The sequence below is a fragment of the Acipenser ruthenus genome, chromosome 8 (genome assembly GCF_902713425.1).
Source record: "Acipenser ruthenus chromosome 8, fAciRut3.2 maternal haplotype, whole genome shotgun sequence".
NCBI lineage: Eukaryota > Metazoa > Chordata > Actinopteri > Acipenseriformes > Acipenseridae > Acipenser > Acipenser ruthenus.
Window position 1 is genome coordinate 1,039,002 of NC_081196.1, and position 19,758 is coordinate 1,058,759.

The 19,758-nt window shown below is 43.4% G+C and overlaps 1 protein-coding gene across 1 annotated transcript; it reads left to right on the plus strand.

Moving 5' to 3' along the window:
* The first annotated feature begins 383 nt into the window (after positions 1–383).
* On the plus strand, positions 384–18,169 carry LOC117407219 (BRCA2-interacting transcriptional repressor EMSY-like). The gene is made up of 20 exons (XM_059027955.1): positions 384–632; positions 1,829–1,937; positions 2,938–3,037; positions 3,589–3,663; positions 4,224–4,399; positions 4,943–5,095; positions 5,783–6,042; positions 6,646–6,913; positions 7,409–7,663; positions 8,013–8,168; positions 8,369–8,542; positions 8,777–8,913; positions 10,572–10,739; positions 11,022–11,226; positions 11,529–11,693; positions 12,436–12,591; positions 13,428–13,618; positions 14,286–14,780; positions 14,994–15,440; positions 16,023–18,169. The coding sequence occupies exons 1-20, from the start codon at positions 630–632 to the stop codon at positions 16,218–16,220; spliced, it is 3,891 nt and encodes a 1,296-aa protein (XP_058883938.1). The 5' UTR covers positions 384–629; the 3' UTR covers positions 16,221–18,169.
* The last annotated feature ends 1,589 nt before the right edge of the window (positions 18,170–19,758 follow it).

Here is a 19,758-nt window from a genome sequence, read left to right on the forward strand (position 1 = left end):
GTACACGCACACACACAAACACTCAGCACTAATAATAATAATAATAACAGTATTATTATTATTATTATTATTATTATTATTATTATTATTATTATTACACAAAATGTATCGTCAACTTTGATAGTTCATAAAGACAGCAATACGAATTACCTGTGAACTACAATACCCACAAATCGAAGCGGCAATGTACATACCCATGTCAAAATTAGAAAAATAGGCCCTGCAAATATAACCCTGTTTATTGTCCTGAAAACAAAAGAAGAAAAACATTATGTCATAGTAAACTAGAGCTTTTAATAACTAAATTAAATTTGTGGCATACCTAATTTATCAAACCACATGTTAGAAATGTACGAATTTAAATATGTAATACATGTCAAAGGCTTATCTCTTTACAGGAGATAAACGGGCAGGCCCGGACGGGGTCCTAGTGTTCGTGTGTCGATTAATCATGGCGGATTGGAGAGGATGTGAAGAATCTCAGCTGGAATTGCTGTAAAAATAAATAAATAATAATAAACACAAATATAAAAATCAAGAGAGAAAGGGTGTTTTGGTGAACGAAAGCGATTGCGGGAGGCTATGCGCCAGGATTATGACCAGAACCCTGCTTTCGTCGGCAGTATTTAATGGTAAGCGGTTCTGCTCGGATGACGTTCTTGTGTATGTTTGGTTGTTTATGTTTCGGGCATTGCTGTAGGTTATGTATTTATTTCCAGTTATGTATTGGCACTGCGATATGCAGCGAGTTCGGGAATCGCGATAGCGTTGCAGTCAGTCTTGAATCTGTAGCAAACAAAACTCGTTTCGGATTTGCTGATTTTAATCTTGGTGCCTCCGTTATATTCACATCATATATGTATGTTGATGCAGCTATAACGGTGCCAGGGATACTTGCACACACACACGGTCGTTGTTGCTAATGATTTAACCCAAACACACATTCTTTGGCGGTTATTATGGGCACTCTGATAACGTGTAGCGCAAGGATAGAATTAAGACTTATTGCAAAGCAGTTTCACCCATTCCAGGCGTTACGACCTCGAATTAACCACACTGTACATAGGTGAAGTAACAAGCACAGGGGTGGTCTTATTAAACTCCTAGTAAAGTCAGGAATGGACCAAACTGCTGTGCAATAGGAGTCTTATTTCCATCCTTATACGATATTAATTAGGAAGCAGACAGATGTTGTTAAAGCCTTTTAAGTTTGTCTTTGTTTTTCTCCCGTGATCGGTTATAGCGCGCAGTCTGAGAGAGTGTGCTTCGAAAATGTACGATTCTTAACGGGAGCGGTTCTAGAATTCTTTAGCTGACAAATCTGTCCTTAAAGGTAAAAAACAAACAAAAAAAAACACCTTACTGGAAAAAAGTCTTGATCGCACGAAAACTGTACAATGTAATTCACTTTACATAATATTTATGACTAATGTAATAGATCAAAAAAATTATTTAAAACTAACGAGTGAACAAATAAATGCATTTTGTATGATCCATTCACAAAACAAAACAAACCAAAAAAAAATTGTGACAATTGAATGTTTAATCGCGTATCAGCCCAGGTAACGTGGCTGTAGTGCAGATGTGTTTACCTGTTGCATGCGATCCTGAGAGAGCGCTAGTTAGGATAATCCTGAACACAACTGAGTATCAGAATCGAGGGATGCGGAGGAACCTTGCCTTGTGTCAGTCCATCTGTGGACACGTCACGCTTCCATTTCTTACACACAGTGGATGTAGGTCTGGTCTGCTTGTTCGGATAGGTTTTACTTTGTATGTATAGCTGTGGTGGAGGATGTGTGTTGCTAACATTGTTTTGTGTGTTCAGTTCATGATACATAAAGAGAAGCCCCAGCCCATTGCAAGAATGCCTGTGGTGTGGCCGACTCTCCTTGATCTCAACAGGGATGAGTGCAAGAGGATTCTGCGCAAACTGGGTAAACCTGATGGATGTATTCTTGTTCTATAATGCATAGCTTGCAAACAACTTTATGTGATATTAAAGAAATTGGGCAGTATAGGCTACGTGTAGCAAAGGATGTGTAAGACAAAACCTAGGGGCAAATCTGGTGTCTAAGTAAACCTTGTAGGACAGTTTTGTCATGTTGCATTGTTATAAATCCTGACAGTGTCTGTGGTTTCAAGGGAATTATAGTTACCTAAGATAAATCTGAAAAGCTGGTGAAGACTGAAAAATATTTTTCAAAACTAATCGCCTGGATTTTGACTACCAGGTGAAAAAAAACCCATCAACTGCACCAGTAGCCCAGGATTTGAAATGTACATGTGGCACAGGTGTCAAAAAACTATTGTAGCAGAACCATTGATAAGCATATATTATTCCTTGGGTTACACTGATTATAGTTGAAAGTATGTGGCTTTATTCCCAGATACTGTGCTAACAATCCAATACTATAAAATTTGCTAGATGTACTGTATTTATAAAAAGTAAACATTTCAGACAGGGGGGTTGATGACAAGTCTTTTAATATCAATGTTGATCATTTTATTAAATTCAGTTTTAAAAATGTAGGTTTGGGAAGAACAAACACGCATTGTGTCATCTACATTGAACCAATCAAGAAACATAAATAGCAAGTTACTCGACCCTCTTTGTGTTTGATGTATTCACATCCACTCCCTATTCTGCAGCTGTCCCTTGATCTGATCTATTCTGGGGGTCTACTGCCTTGTCCTGTTGGTCTGGCGGTGGACCCTCGAACCAGCAGGTCATGTTAATCCTTTACTTAATCATCAGTACATTCATTCCATTTCAAATCTCCATGGAGGGGCTGGTCCTGAACTACAGCAGCTTCTTTTTATATTACTTCAGTTCTTTATAAAAAGATCAAACAAGAGACACTGCTAGGAGCAGGCATGTGAGTGCAGCTGCTGCTGAGTGTATTTATTAAAGGGTGACTGCATGCTGTGTTTCAGAGCTGGAGGCGTATGCTGGTGTTATCAGTGCTCTGCGTGCCCAAGGAGATCTGACCAAGGAAAAGAAGGATCTCCTGGGAGAACTCAACAAGGTCCTTAGGTATCTGAGATTATACTGTATCTATTAACACAAGACCTGTGCAGGGATTGAAATGACCCCCATTGCATTGCGCTTTCATCCATTCCTGGTTTTACTATGAGCTTGCTACCTATACACTGGGGCTGGTCAGAGGGGTGAAACTGCTATGCTATAAGAATCTTGTTTCCATCCCTGCTACATCCTGATTTAGATGAATACATTATTACTGTTGGTTATCCTTGTTTTAATTATTTAATAATTGACAGTTTAATGTATTGCTTATAGCTACAAATGCAACGTATAGATCATGGTATTGAAGCAAATATCAGAAGCAGAGTTGAAACAATATCACATGATTTCTCAAGACCAGGAAGAAATAAATAAATAAATAAAGGCAAAGCCACATTCCTTCAAAATCATTGCAAACAATATTTGTGGACATTTGTATGGATTACTGCTTTAAAATTCTAAAGAAAATAAACAGTCCTGTCTCTTGCAGCACGTCTGCATGCATGGGTGGTCATTTACTAAAGCATTGCTTGAAGAACATTAACCAGTTTCTTTGTTTTTAGCATTTCAACTGAGCGCCACCGTGCTGAGGTCCGCAGAGCTGTGAATGATGAACGATTAACTACTATTGCTTATCAGTAAGTGATATTATTCTTCAGGGGGTTGTAAGAAAAGTTGGTTGGTAGCTGCCTAGTTTAACAGGGTTTACTTTGTCGGCACCTTGCTGGCATTAATGGAGACCTTACCTGTTCACATTATTTTTAACCTGAACAGAAATGCAAATATTTGCTCTTCAGCATCACCCTGAATGGAAAATTACACTGAATATCCTCCAGGTGTCAACACTTTAAATTAACGTGGAGAGCTGTCATTTTTAAATGATGAGAAAAATCTAAAGAATATTCAGCAGTTTTATTTTTAAATGTGGTCGTCATAAGAGCGAACTGTTGTAGTGGGGGGAGATTACAAAAATCGATACTGTACAGTAAATCTGTGTTTATAACAATATAAACAACAATATAAACAAAATAACAGTATAAACAAAGTGGTCACCTGCACACTTTGAATAAGCAGCCAGAAATTGTAATAATGAACTAAATCATTTAATCACATGGTTTAAAGATGGGTCCATAAAAAAACAAAATTATTCACATTTACTTTTGGTATATATGTACATAATATATGTTTTTTCCTCCAGCATGTCAGGACCTAACAGCTCTTCAGAATGGTCTATAGAGGGCCGCAGACTGGTCCCCCTAATGCCAAGGCTGGTTCCACAGACCGCATTCACAGTGACAGCTAATGCCGTGGCCAGCGCAACAGCCCAGCACAACACCTCCCTGCTGCTACCCGCAGAAACAGGCAATAAAGAAGGTGAGTGGCTCTGCTCAAGAAGATCTCTCTCACTGTACGGGACTTGCAGTAAAGTACAGTTAAGAACAATCGCATGATCATTTCAGAGGATGCATGGAAGATTACAGTGGGTTTTTAATGCAGCCGACTGGCTGTTTAAAAGGGCTTCATTATTGTAGCTTGTAAAGATATCTGCAGGCCAGAGTAGGAACTGGAAGGACAGGCCACACAGTCAGCTCACTAAACCCAAAGCACAGGTTTAATAGCAGGCAGACAGGCCGAGTAAGAGCACTGGCAGGTATACAGTCCCCTATAACTCAACAGTGGAGTACAGATAGACCCTGTGGAACAGCTGCTAATATAAGAGTGCAGGTACAGGCTCGTTCACAGCAACTGGAGAGAGAGGGTGCTGGAGACCAGCAAACAGAGTTTGTTCCATAGCCTGGGCTCTCTGTATGTAGACTAATATGGTTTAGCCTGGTCTCTCTGTATCACTAATACGGTTTAGCCTGGTCACTCTGTCTTGTGTTTGATCTAACAGTTTTCTTTTCCTCCTCTCCCCAGTTGTTGTTTGTTATTCGTACACAAGCACAACCTCCACCCCGGTGACAGCCACAGTTCCCAGTGGCAGCGCTGCCCCAGTGAAGTCCCCCAGACCCGCGAGCCCAGCCTCCAATGTGGTGGTGTTGCCCAGCGGGAGCACTGTCTACGTCAAGAGTAAGTCTTTTCACAATAGAATATAATGTGTCACGTTTAAAATCCTAGTATGTGTGTTCATTGACGTTGTGTGCACCTGGATCATAATTTACCATGCTCATTATTGAATTGGATTTTAGTGTATTTATTTTTCATGTACTAACTCAGAGGGTGGAAAAATTGATAGGCCCAGAAACTACACTGGAGAATCATGCAAAACACACATACATTTAAATCTTTTCTGATTTAGGGTGTTTCCTATTTTCACCACCAGGAGTCATTGCAGTACAGGTTGTAGCTGTTAATAAGAGCAGTGATTGCACCTTACATATATTGTTTTAATTTAATACATGCTGCAGATGCTTGTGTTTTTCCACAGAACGTAGCAGCAGGTTCACTGTGTATACAACCTGTTATTTAAACAAGCTTTATTGCAAACAAGCCAATTTAATGTAATTTCTGTCTTTAAGAGAACATCTGTTTTCCTTTGATTTTCACTTGAACCTGCTTGTAACTGCTCTGTGAATCGTTCATTGTGACCGTTCTGAAAGCTTGGTTTAACTATAGTTTAACTAATGAAGGAATCACCATAGTTGTCAGTCACTATAGACAGATGTACTGTACTGCATGGACCTATATCACGATATTGCTCTTTCCTTGTACATTTGAAATAAGCATTCCAAAAAAAAAAGCCTCTTCCTTTTGTAGGTGTGAGCTGCTCGGATGAAGATGAAAAGCCACGCAAACGGAGACGCACAAATTCGTCAAGCTCGTCCCCCGTGGTGCTGAAGGAGATCCCGAAAGCAGCCACGCCCATTCCCAAAACCATCACGGTGCCAGTGAGTGGCAGCCCCAAGATGAGCAACATCATGCAGAGCATCGCCAACTCCCTCCCGCCCCACATGTCCCCGGTGAAGATCACCTTCACTAAGCCCTCCACCCAGAGCACCAGCAGCAGCACACAGAAGGTACACAAACAGAACCATGCAGGGAGCTCCCTGTGCTCCCCTGTGAGCGAGGCTCCACACAAACAGAACCATGCAGGGAGCTCCCTGTGCTCCCCTGTGAGCGAGGCTCCGCACAAACAGAACCATGCAGGGAGATCCCTGTGTTCCCCTGTGAGCGAGGCTCCACACAAACAGAACCATGCAGGGAGCTCCCTGTGCTCCCCTGTGAGCGAGGCTCCACACAAACAGAACCATGCAGGGAGATCCCTGTGTTCCCCTGTGAGCGAGGCTCCACACAAACAGAACCATGCAGGGAGATCCCTGTTCTCCCCTGTGAGAGCTGCTGTTTTCTTACCCAGTACACTTTGTGTACGGGTGAAATGTCCTGCTCTTTATATCAGATTGTGTCTATTGATGATTAATTAAATGTAAAAGTGAAATCTAGTTTGCAAACGATGGAGGCTGTATTTAGTAGAATTCAGTCAATGCAATTTATTTTCCTCAAACCAGTAAGTCATTTTTGGATGTAAAATTGCATTGGAATGTGGTTATGGTGGTTATGATTATGGAAAAAGACACTATGTTTTTATGACTTTGCACTGCATAATTTGATTTTGGTTCCAGGTTATAATAGTGACCACTTCTCCAAGTTCGACGTTTATGCCCAACATTCTGTCGAAGTCACACAACTATGCGGCCGTCACGAAGCTGGTCTCCACTTCAATGCTTACAGCGGCTTCCCAGAAGCAGCCCATAGTCATTACAGCCTCCCAGTCCTCCCTAGCCACCAGCAGCAGTGGCAGCGCAACACTGTCTCCAGCTCCCACCTGTGTTGCCGTGACAACAGTAATTTCATCATCCCCTTCTGTTGTCATGTCAACAATAGCCCAAGGTGAGCCCTTTGAAAGAGGACCGAGCATTATGTTGTGCAGGTTATGTGTTTGTCCACAGGGTCTGTGTTCACCTGTACTGCACCTGTACCTAAAGAGTCTTGTAGGACTAGCTTTCCCATTTATTGTAAAAGGTACGGCAATACACTGTTGCAGACACTTGCCAGGGACTGACACTATTTTGGATATAACATTTTTTTTTTAGATCTGAAATATGATTTCATATGTGCATATTGAATATGAAAACAGGGAATAGGACTCCCATTCCATAGCACTTTGAGCCGTTATTGTAGATTACCTGTAAAAAAAGATGCATGCAAAGTCTAATTAAGCTCAGGTGTGTCTAAGAAAAATGTTTAGAATGTAATAAACACAACAGTATTGTATCATCTGCAAATCAGACAGTATGGGTCTTAATGAGATGCGGCATGTTTTTTTCAGTGGAGATCAATAGACATTGTGATGCAGTGTTAAGCAGCACCCTCTCCTCTTTCTAGGTGCTTCCTCTGCAGCAGTTAAAGTTGCATCTGCAAGGCTTCCTTCCCCTAAGAGTCTGATGGGCTCTCCCACGCAGATCCTTGCCCAGTTTCCTAAACACCAGCACCAGCACTCCCCCAAGCAGCTGGCACAGCCCTCCATGGGTGCTGTGCAGCAGCAATGCCAGACTGCCCCGGGCATCAAGCCCACCATTCAGATTAAACAGGAGTCGGGTGAGAAGATGCAGGACTGGAGGGATGTGCACATGTACAGAGGTTTGAACATTTGTACTCATTTTCTTTTTTTTTTTTAAACAGAAGTATTGAGAAATATAATGTTGGGGAAAAATGAAAGGTTAGAATTCTCATTGTGGAGCAAGAGATTTATTTTATTTAGTTATTGTCCAGATTGCAGGTGATGTTGGCAGGGATTTCAGTGTTCCTCTTTCTAGCTGATTTCAGACTTCATGTTTGAATGTGAAGTTTCCCTCTAATCTGTCGCTCCTAATCTTTCACTTGTCCCAACTACACACGTGTGCATTTAGAAACAAACATGTGCATGTGTATTAAAAGTGCTTTTCAAGAGATGCTAGCTGAGTTCTGTCGCTTGTGTGGTTGTTTTCAGGTGTCAAGATCATCACACAGCAGATGCAGCCCAGTAAAATTCTCCCCAAGCCCTCCACTTCCACCTTGCCCAGCAGCAGCAGCAGCAGCTCTCCCATCATGGTTGTCAGCAGCAATGGCACGATCATGACCACCAAGCTCGTCTCCACTCCTACAGGTAGGGATTCACTTTCAATGGCTTGTATGAATGAATTCAACAACGTCGCTCTTCAGATCTTTCACCGTTTAGATCAATTTGATAGAGCCCAGTGTTTAAAAACCTGGGTGTTTTATTTCAGGAATCTTTATTCACAAGACTGTTCATTTTGGGACAACAGTAGCTATGGAATAACCCAGTGATTTACTGTTTAAACGCAGGAACACAGGCCACCTACTCCCGCCCGACAGTGACCCCGACTATCGGGGCTCGCGTGGCTGCGGCCCCTGGAGGGGCCACGTACGTGAAGACAACCAGCGGGAGCATCATCACCGTGGTGCCCAAATCACTGGCCACCCTGGGGGGCAAAATCATCAGCAGCAACATCGTGTCTGGTAAGAACCCGATTCCTTCAAGTAACTGTGAATTGAATAAAAGGGCATGGGAATTTGAATTGGGAATTGATTTTAAAAAGCAATTGGAATTGGAAAAACAGGAATTGACCAGAATTGACCCTAACCCTGGTACTGGAACATACCTCCTTTTGGGTGGGGGGGGGGGGGGGGTCATTTTATTTTTAAATACAATTGCATATTATTATTATTATTATCAATTCTGCTTTGCCACAGGCACGACAACAAAAATAACCACCATTCCCATGACATCCAAGCCCAATGTTATAGTGGTGCAAAAGACCACCGGAAAAGGAACTACCATTCAAGGGCTCCCTGGCAAAAATGTTGTGACAACGTTGTTAAATGCAGGGGTAAGTAAAGCACGGGGCTCTTCAGTAAGCGTGGAGCCCGACACTGTGAGGCACTTTGGAGTGGACAGCACACACGTGCTTTACAGCACTCTCCAGAAGTGTCATTGAGGTAAGGCAGGGGACAAGCGTTCATCTGTTCTAGTCACGCTTGCAGGGCTGTGGTATAGGGGCCGGTATGTATGTGACATTCCTTAGCACACGTCATGCAATCCAGGTCACCAGACCACCTTCACAGTATATACAGCTGGTTGGCTGAGCTGTTGAAAGAAAAAGGCTAGCAGCACAGTGTAAAGGAATTATTGACATGAATGTAAGAAGCTTAATGCAGGCTGAACTGAAAGTGATGCTTTGTGTAATGGTGTTAGATCTGTAACCTGTTGTAAATATCGATGCTTAAAGGTGCCCCATACGGCTTACAAGTCATTTCACACAGGCTGTCCATGTTGAAAATATTCATAGCCCTCTGCTGCAGTTCAGAATGGCCAGAAAGCTTCAAGGAGGAACGGAGCTTTTGTGCCTGTAGCCAAGACTACAACCTTAGATAACGTAAACAAACCGGCCAGACAACAACGTGTGGTTTGTGATGATGCACAGCCGGGTGAACTGCAGAAGAATGCCAGTAAAGCGTTCATCCAGGAATGCCAGTTTAAAGGACAAGTGACTGTGGCTGTGGGATGCTGCAGCTTTAAGCTATGCCACTAAACCCCCATTGTGTATCCGCAGATCAGGTATAACACAGAGAAGACTCGCCTGCAGACTTCTTTACCAGCTTGCCTCAGTTTTGACTTATTGAGGGACAGCCATCTGCAGGAGAGCAAGGAAAGTGCGGTCACCAGGCTTATTGTACCCAGGCTTAGTGGAAGAGGACAGTGTTACTGAATTGTGTGGTCCTATCTATATCTATATAGCTTTTACCACAGAGCCTCGGCTTGGAGCTCCAGACGTGAGACACAGTGCACTTGTTTTAAATCCTAGTCAATCTGGCCCATATCCGTAGATTGAAACCATATTTTTTTAATAGCTGAATAGAGTTCCATCAAATGAGTCCCTTACATTTGGTAGCACTCTATAGCAACAGATCACTCAAACATATAGATAAGTATATATGAGATCAAATGCTGGTGTACTTGTTTAATTGTTCATGTTTTAAACATTGTGTTCATAAAGTAAATTAGCTGTGCAGAATCCTGCTCCCAGAACTGGAGTGTTGGTACTGATGAGGGTGAAGCGGGGTGGGTGGCAGTGCACTGGGTGTGTGTAGTGCTGGTACTGGTGAGGGTGAAGCGGGGGGGTGGCAGTGCACTGGGTGTGTGTAGTGCTGGTACTGGTGAGGGTGAAGCGGGGGGGGGGGGGGGTGGCAGTGCACTGGGTGTGTGTAGTGTTGGTACTGGTGAGGGTGAAGCGGGCAGGGGGGCGGATGGGTTGGCAGCGCCCTGGGTGTGTGTAGTGTTGGTACTGGTGAGGGTGAAGCGGTGAGGGGGTTGGCAGTGCACTGGGTGTGTGTAGTGCTGGTACTGGTGAGGGTGAAGCGGGGAGGTGTTGGCAGTGCACTGGGTGTGTGTGTAGTGCTGGTACTGGTGAGGGTGAAGCGGGGAGGTGTTGGCAGTGCACTGGGTGTGTGTAGTGTTTGGAGTTTAATTCTTGCTTTTCATTTACAGGGTGAAAAGACGCTTCAGGCAGTCCCATCGAAACCAGCCATCATTACAGCCACCAGACCCATCACCAAAATGATCGTGACGCAGCCCAAGGGAATGGGATCGGGAGTGCAGCCAGCCACTAAGATCATACCCACCAAAATAGTGTATGGACAGCAAGGGAAAACACAGGTAAGGGATCAGTCCATCTGTATATCTGAAGTACAGAAACAAAAGAGCATCAGAGCGCTCACCCCAGTCTTTAATGAACTCCCAGGACCAACACTAGCTATTCTAATATAAGGTCTGGTAAGCACTCTCGAGTTGTTGGTTTCTGGTTTTGTAACGTTAACACTTTGAAAATGTGGACCTAAAGTCACAAACAAAATCTGAATTCCTGGCTCTCAATCCTCCAGGCTTGCAGGCGTCCGGCTGATGTTCAGTGTGATTAGTAGTGTGTCCCTGCCCCCCCAGGTGCTGATCAAGCCCAAGCCCATGGCGTTCCAGGCGACGGTGGTGAGTGAGCAGACCCGGCAGCTGGTGAGCGAGACCCTGCAGCAGGTCTCCCGGGCCAGCGAGACAGGGGGAGCGGCCAACCAGGAGGGGGCGCTCAAGGAGGAGCTGCAGACCTTTCCAGAGAGCAGCTCATCCTCAACAGAGTCCTCCCACAGCTCGCAAGGTGAAGTCTTCCGCTCGCTGACCGTGCCCATTGGAGGTGCTCTGTGTTATATGGGACAGCCTCGCCCTGTTAACTATCTGCACCTCACATCAGTGTTATCTGAATGCGTTCCTCTGTGCTTGAAGACGTTTCACACCTGAAAGAAATGGAGAGACAACCAATATTAACAACTACCCCCAATACAACCAAGTATCTTATTAAGGTTGATTTACAGATTACATCTAAGTACAGCGGGGACCATATTGTTTGTTGTGTGTGTGTGTATATATTTTGAAGTTCACAAACTTGTCTTGTGTTTCCAGACTCTCAACCTGTAGTTCATGTAATCACCTCTAGAGGTCAGGAGTGGGCGGAACACGAGGTTTCTGTGGAATCCAGTCCCACTATAATCTACCAGGACGTGCCTGGGGAGTCCCAGTCTGCAACCTCCACTATAAAGGCCCTGCTGGAGCTCCAGCAGACAACAGGTGGGTCTCGCCATTGAGGGCAGGGGGATATATCCCTTTACATTGGAGCATAGCTGCATCACTGCAATGCACTGCTCTACCTGAAGACATTGCCAAGCATGTATCCACTACCAGCACATCCAGGACATTTGGGCAATCAATACCCTTTTTATTTATTTATTTTTAATTCAGTAGTTGCCAATTGATTTTACCCCATTTTTCTCCCAATTTGAAATGCCCAATTGTTTTTTTAGGCTCAGCTCACCGCTACCACCCCCGCGCTGACTCTGGAGTGGCGAAGACGAACACACGCTATCCTCCGAAGCGTGTGCCGTCAGCCGACTGCTTCTTTTCACTCTGCAGGCCCGTCATGCAGCCAACCCAGAGCTACAGCGTCGGAGGACAACGCAGCTCTGGGCAGCTTACAGGCAAACCCGCAGGCGCCCGGCCAGTCTACAGGGGTCGCTGGTGCACTGTGAGCCAAAGACACACTGGCTGACCTAAGCCCTTCCCATCTGGGCAGTGCTCGGCCAATTGTGGAATAGCATCCTGCACCATGCAGAGCGCCTTTACCAGATGCGCCACTCGGGAACCCCCCAATACCCTTTTTAAAGCTGTGCAGTTTGAGGATTTGACATTATATTTAAGAATAAAGGTGTTTATGGATCAGGCACTTTTATTACACAATGAAGCGTGCTGAATGACTGAAAGGTTGTGCAATTCCTGTGCTGCACAGTCACTTCAGGTTCTTCTCTCTGCACAGTTAAGGAGAAGGGGGAGTGTAAACCAAGGCAGCACACCATTGATCTGAGCCAGATGGCAGTGCCTATCCAGATGGCCCAAGAGAAGAGGCAGTCCCCAGAAAGCCCAGTCATCACTGCTGTGGAATCTGATCTCATCACAGAGTATATCACCACGGGTATGCAGCCAAACCAAAATCAAAAATCTCATTTGCAGTGCGCTGCTATAGGCAATCTAAGCCCTGGTACTGGCGGATTGGCAGACAGTATAACAGAGAGTCCCCCAGATTAAACCACAATCGTGGAGAAAGGGTGGGGTTCACAGAACATTAACATTTGTTCGGTGGTGTTGCCACATTATGTGGCCTGTGGGGGGTGCTGTGTGTCCCTAATATGCAGTGATAAATGATGGGCAGCCCATACAAGCCACAGTGGAAGTTATTCCAATACACAGCACATTCACTGGTGACTCTACCTCCCAAAGGATGTCTGCCAACAGTGGTCCATCTGACGAACGGCAATGGATTTCACTTTGTAAAGAGTAGTATCTGTGCCTCATGAGAATGAAGAACAGTTGAAAGAAATAAGCCACCATGATAGCAGGGGTGCATCATTCATACCTTTCAGCCTATGACTCCCATCATGGATGTATGAAGTACATGCCAGCAGTAGTTAAGGAAAGATATTTGAAATGGGTCGTGTGTAGACTGTCACTAATATACCTTTTCTCCACCATTGCTGTTTAAGTAATTTTAACCCTTTAAGGTACAAGGGACGTGTCCCACAAATAAAATGATGCTAACTTTCTTATTTGTGCAATGAGGTGCCCGAAACGGTTTAGAATTTACTGACAGGCTGCATCTGTTCGTCCACACTGTCAATTTCCTCCTCGTGATACTTGTATTGTATTTTAAGAAGAAACTCATTGAACACTAGTTCAATTCCTTGTGTACCTTAAGCGGTTAACCAATTTAATATGTGTTTTTTTTTTTTTTTTTCCTCCCTGTTCTTTAAGGCAAATCTGTGAAGCCTGCCATGTCCTCAGCCAGCATCAGCAGTGGTGAGATAGCTTTGACGTCCCTACTGTCTGCCAGTCAGTCTACGTCATTACAGAGAGCCCCACAGCAGGCAGCGCCACAGACCCCAGTGATGGTGAAGTCAATCCCAGCATCCTCTGCACTCGCAGTCACCCGCTTCGTGAAACAGGTAGCGTGGGGTCAGGAGACGCGTGCGTGGGCTCAGCTGCTTGTCTTTAATTTCACTGTGGGTTTCCTCTGCAGAATTCCACACGCTGAACATTTAGAATTGCTGGAATATCCCAGGGTTTGAAATGGAAAGAACACACACAGCTTGCTTTTGTCATTCACTTTTTAAGTGGTTTGTTTTTTTGATGCAGAATATTTTATTTGCCAGTGGTTTTGTGTTTAAGTTCAGTCCTTGAGATTTTCAGCTTGCCAGTTTTAATAAGTCTGCAGTCGACGCTATTTCTAGTGTCTCATAAAACATTTCAGTTGACAAATTCATATTTTCACTGTTATGGAAACATGGGCAAAATCTTTCAGCACCCGTCGCATTGACCTGTGACTTCAAGATGCCATATTGCGGCCATGTGACCTTTTGGTTTCTGGATAATGAAAACGCTTTGAGATATTGGCCTCATACTTGGTACTCAACTGTGATTCGATCGTTCATGTTCACAGGGGTCATACAAGAAACACCCATTTGAAGCAGCAATTCTATTTATATATTGTGAACTAAACAATGTGGGGGAGTGAAAAGGGTACTGTTGCCAATTTCAAAAATTGATTATGTAAAAAAAACTTAAGTGAACCTTTATTAATCCCACTGTGTTTCTTCATATTGCCTGTCCTAGGCCGTGACTAGCCAGGTGGTGCACAGCAAGCAAGCTGAGGATCTAGGAAGGGAGGAGGGGGAGGTCGAGGGAGATACCTTGGACCCTCAGACAGGCCTGTTCTACAGGTCAGCACAGCAGCTGAAACAAGCGTCCCAGCAGCAAGACACGCCGAAACTCCTGCCTCCCGCCAAGCCAGCTACTGTGCTGAACCAAGGAGCTGCTCAGCAGCCTGCCCTGTACCACCAGCAGCAGCAGCAGCAGCAGCAGCTCAAGCCTGTCCTGCAGCACCACCTGGTGGTGAAAGAGAGGCAGGTGTCCGGAGCCGGGGCCCAGGCCCAGTCCCAGCAGACTGTGGTGCAGGTGATCGCAGTGAAGCCGCCCCACACCCCACAGCTTCCCAAGCTGCAACAGGCACCGAGCAGCCAGAACCGGCCCATTCACACCGTGCTCTCCCAGCCACCCCCACTGCAGGCACACCACCCTGTGTCTTCAGATAAACCCACAATGAGTCAGGTAAACAAAATAATATGCATATACATACAGTAATGTGCAAACCTCAAGATTTGTCGTTGTATACCCTTTATATATACCCACCTGCATCAAAGTTGGCCATGACAGGCTATATATACCACAAATTATTGCTTAAATTATGCATTTGCAGGCGTGATGTTGTAAGTGGGGGTGTATGTCTCTAATGAACTTGTTGAAATGAATTCATATTTCCAGGTGCAGCAGCCAATCATCACTCAAGGAGCCACTGTAACAAAGATAACATTTGGGAGCCACCAGCCTGCCACCATATCCAAACCAGCCAGCGGGGAAGCAGCTGCTAAACTGTCCCCCGTCTCCAGCACCAGCCCTGCTCCGTCCTCGGAGAAGTCATCCGTATCGGACATCCTTAAGATCTCCATGCTGGAGGCCCAGATCGACCCCAGCGTGGAGCCCATGGTGGTGGACTCTTCCAGCGACTGTACCTTCAGCAAAGGGGCTGCTGCTTCTCAAATAGTGGCATCAGGTCAGCTGATCAGCAGCACAGCCAGTCCCGTGGTTCAGTCAAGTCAGTCTAAGCAGCTGCAACAGAGTCTAGGAGGAGCCGGGACCTCCCTCCACGGCCAATTCACCCGCATCCAGAACCTGCCTGCACAGAATAACAAGGAAGTCGACATAATACAGGTGAATGAGCAGCTCCTTCAGCCTGTGGTAGGGGAGCAACAATGCACTACTGTCACGATACCACAGGCAGCACCATACATGGGATGGGGCTGATGGGCTGCTTGTATGATGAATAATCGTATATGATCATTTATTGACGTTTTTTGAAACGTGCATGTGAAATAGAGATGTCGTCCATCGTGTGTATACAGTTGGAACTGTGCAGTGTAAGGGTGTTTAATATTCCGTATTTATTCATAGTCTATTCCATGTGCACATGTAGTCTTAAACACAATCATATTTTAGTCAGTTTTTTTTAACTCTGTGCTGCTGGTTATGGTTTATCTGAGTAGTTCCCACCATTCCCAGTATAGCAGGGATGTAAATAAGACCCCATTGCGTAGCAGTTTGATCCATTCCTGGAATGGGTGAAGCTGCTCTGCAATGCGACACATTTCGGTCCCTGTATAGTTAGACTGTAAACATGTTTAATCTCAATGCTTTAAGCTGAAATCTAACTCGCGCTGGGATCATTTCCTGCTACGTTAATAGTAAACGAAACACAAGTGCCTGGTTTAACCCCGCCCCCTTTTCTTCCCTTAGGTGATCCCGCAGTATTCCATCACCCCCGACTCGAGTCAGTCCAATGTGGTTGTGGAACCCAGTGGATTCCTGGAGATCACCAGCTTCACCAGCCAGAGCCTGGAGGAGGAGACTGTGATGGAGCAGGAAGTGGACGGCAGCAACGACCAAGGAATGGAGGCCAGTCCGTCACAGAGCTCCATTGACCAGTCGCAGTAGAAGAGGCATGGCTAACACTGCTGCACAACACAGCGCAACAAGCAGTAAAATGAAGAGACTGTGTTTCAAATCCTTCCTCCAGTGAGCGGAGGTCAAGATGACTGGTTTGCAGAGCCATGTGATGCAGCCACGTTCTTAGAGACTGGTTTACAGAGCCACGTGATGCAGCCACGTTCTTAGACTGCATGGAACCGTGGTTCTGTGTCAGCGGCTTCTTTTATAAAGAAGAAAAAACAAACTGATAAAAGATAAAAGAAAAAAGGGAATCTGAATTAGAGACCAAACAGAACTCTTACCACCTGATATTCTGAAAAACAGAACAAACAGACAACGTGCTAGTTTTTATTGCAACGAACTGTCATCATGGTAAAAAAAGAAGTGGTGAATGGCATTTTCCCTAGGTGTTTTTTAATATTTGTAAATAGTACGATTTTAAGTCTTGGTAAAAACAGAAAAAAAAAGATAAACTTTTTAACAATGCAAGTCTAGGATGTTTCTATGAAGCTTTACGTTCAAGCACAACGTTTTGTGTTTCGTTGCTTACTTTTGCAAAAAGGTGCTGTATTTCAAATGCATCTCTGTGATACTCGGTAATTCATTGCTGAAACCTCCTTCCCCCTGTGTCTGCTTTATATGTGTATATATATATATATAATGATTATTATGATGATGATGTAACTTTTTAGGGGGATCCCAGAATGAAGGTCAGAGGAGTTTTTCAGCCTGTACTGTGCAACACTGTCATCAGTTCAGTCGCTCTCTCCTTGTGCGCACCTACAGTCGTGTGCAAATGTATTAGAACACCAAGATGTGTCATTTACATCCTTTATATACCTGCCTGCAGGAAACCCTCTGGGGTGAGAGTTTCAGTTTCCACTCAGTAATCCGTGATATAGAAACAACAGGCACTCGTGTGTGAAAGTGTTAGATCGCGTTGTGCATTTAATTAGGCATCTTCAACCACTGCATTTTATCATTTGCAGCTGTGTGTTCCTTTTCTCTTACTATTTTAAAATAATTGCATATGTGCCCTGTTAAAGTCATCAGTTCAATTAGACCATCACTAATTTGCGTATTTTGACACTTTTCCCTTCCAGTGGTTTGATTTCATGTGCACAACAAATCAAAGCTACAGAAGCCGTGGGGAGTTGTGATAGATTGGCACGCTGCTGTATACTGTGGGATGAAGTTCCTCATTAAATCCTGTGGATGCAGGGTGTGAATTTTCTTGAGTGCTATCAAAGCTGTGTATCATTGCAATACTGATAAAACTCATGTTTAAAATTACATTTTAAACTTTTGGACTCCTTGCTTTGTTAGCTGACATACAGGTTTTTTTAATTTATTCAGTGACGCATACAAAATGTATCATAATAACCTCTACTGTATATGCATACAGTATTTTGGTGCAAAATTCTTCTTTTTTTAACATTGTAGTCGGACATTAAGTGGAAAAGTTGGTCATTGCTGTCTCACGGTCTGTTCTCATGTGTTAAATATTATTGTTTAAATAATAATTGAGCTCAATAATACAGAGAAATGCTAGATTAGACTGGTCTACATTTTTGGATTTATTTTGCACTTTCAGAAAACTGAATTATTTGATACTGTATTGGATTTTGATCTCCCAGGAGAAAGGAGAGGGTTGGGAGTCAAATCTTCATACATACCAGCATCAGCGAAATCCTATTAAGTATTAAACATTTTTAATTTTAAAGCATTGGTACTTTGTTATCGATAGCAGTGTGGTGCAGTGATAGTGCTGGTAAACACGCACACACACACACACATATTATATATATATATATATATATATATATATATATATATATATATATATATATATATATGTGTATATTTTTATTTTTGTTTATAAGATTGACCTATGTTATGTTTTATTTTGTTTAGTAGAATTCAAATAAATTCTTATTATTTCAGAGAATTTCAAATGGCATGTTTTGTTGATGTTGTCATGTCCAAATATAAATTTGAGATTGCAGAATAATTTTGAGGATGTTTTCAGAAAGAAGATACTAACAGACTTGCAAGTTGTGATGCATATATAAGATTATACAAGAGTACAAGGCTTGTTAAATGAGTCTCCTACAAGCAGCATTTTATTTCTTTGGAATATTTAGATTCCCTTAAAATGCATTAGTGTTCGTGTTTTAGAGGACTTCGAATTGTAAATCTTATCAGATCTGAAAGCACTAGCCACTGGTTTCACAGATCCCCGGTCTTGAAGATGTGAAGCCAGCTGTACATGATGTCTCAACACCAGATACTAACCTTAATAATGGATTAATCATGGATTGCTCCAGCAGCGTGCACGCACTGTCCCATCATTCCTGAAAGTTATCAAGTTAGGAAGTGCATAACCGGTCGCAGGACTGTATTGTAAGTTAATCATGGATTGCTCCAGCAGTGTGCATGCACTGTCCCATCATTCCTGAAAGTTATCAAGTTAGGAAGTGCATAACCGGTCGCAGGACTGTATTGTAAGTTGTTTGCAAAACATCGTACCGCGTTTGCGCTAGAATGTGTGTAGGTAGGTTTGACAGGAAGTATAACATCGGTGTACAAAAAATGAAGGGTTTTGTTTTTTGGATGTACACAAAAGGTTTATTTCATGTATTTATTCTTAATCATTTAAACCTTCCCTGTAGATTAAAAAAAAACTTTTATTTGTTCTACACGCACTTCTATATACACATTTCTTTAGGATAGAAAAGCAAAGAGAATCGGTCACTGCTGATCTGTAAGCAAGCAGCCATACTGACCCATGTGAGCGAGCACGTACGTGTTTGTGTTTGATTGAGCAGGTATAGAAACAATAATAACGATCATACACTTGAGATGTGGTGGTTTAGTGAAGACCCACATTGTAAGAGCTCCTGATCTAGATGAAACACTTTGGGGGTCTATTCAATTCATCGCAATGCTGCAGAGTGTGGCCCCACTGCTTAGATCATTTTGACGTGACTCTTTCTCTGATGTATTTCTGTCTTTAAAAAAAACAACAAAAAACACACTTTCGGTTTGCAATCGTTTTGATGAATTGTCTGACCCACTTAGATCAAGGGCCTATTTATGCAGCGCTCAGCCAATCTAGCACCTGTGATAATAACCCAGTCATTCTTAACCTTTTTAAATACTATTCAATGGTTGCCAAGCCACAGGATTCTCCATAGAGTTTATTTTATAGCCGTGTACACTTGTTTTATGTAAGCACAGTTATGAGGTCATACCCATATTCTGGAAAACTGCCTTTTGAATTGCACTTGTCTTTGTGTCTTTAAGGTAATGTGTTATAACGTGATGTGATCTCATAGGAATATGTGTGTGTGTGTGTGTGTGTGTATTATTGCCAGTGATCTCTGGATATCTAATACCTGGTAGAACGAGGTGTGGGTTTCTGTTTAACCTGATTATTAGCTCCTGAAATACCTCGCCTACTCATACAGGAAGTTTTCAGCTTTGCTGTACGGAGTTCACTGTGTGTACTGAGATTGCATATTCTGAGAGTAAACTGTTACAC

Excerpts from the sequence above, each read along its gene's own strand:
- LOC117407219 (XM_059027955.1), top strand. Across the intron at positions 6,914-7,408 it reads CATGTCAACAATAGCCCAAG|GTGCTTCCTCTGCAGCAGTT; the intron begins GTGAGCCCTTTG and ends TCCTCTTTCTAG. Across the intron at positions 8,543-8,776 it reads CAGCAGCAACATCGTGTCTG|GCACGACAACAAAAATAACC; the intron begins GTAAGAACCCGA and ends GCTTTGCCACAG.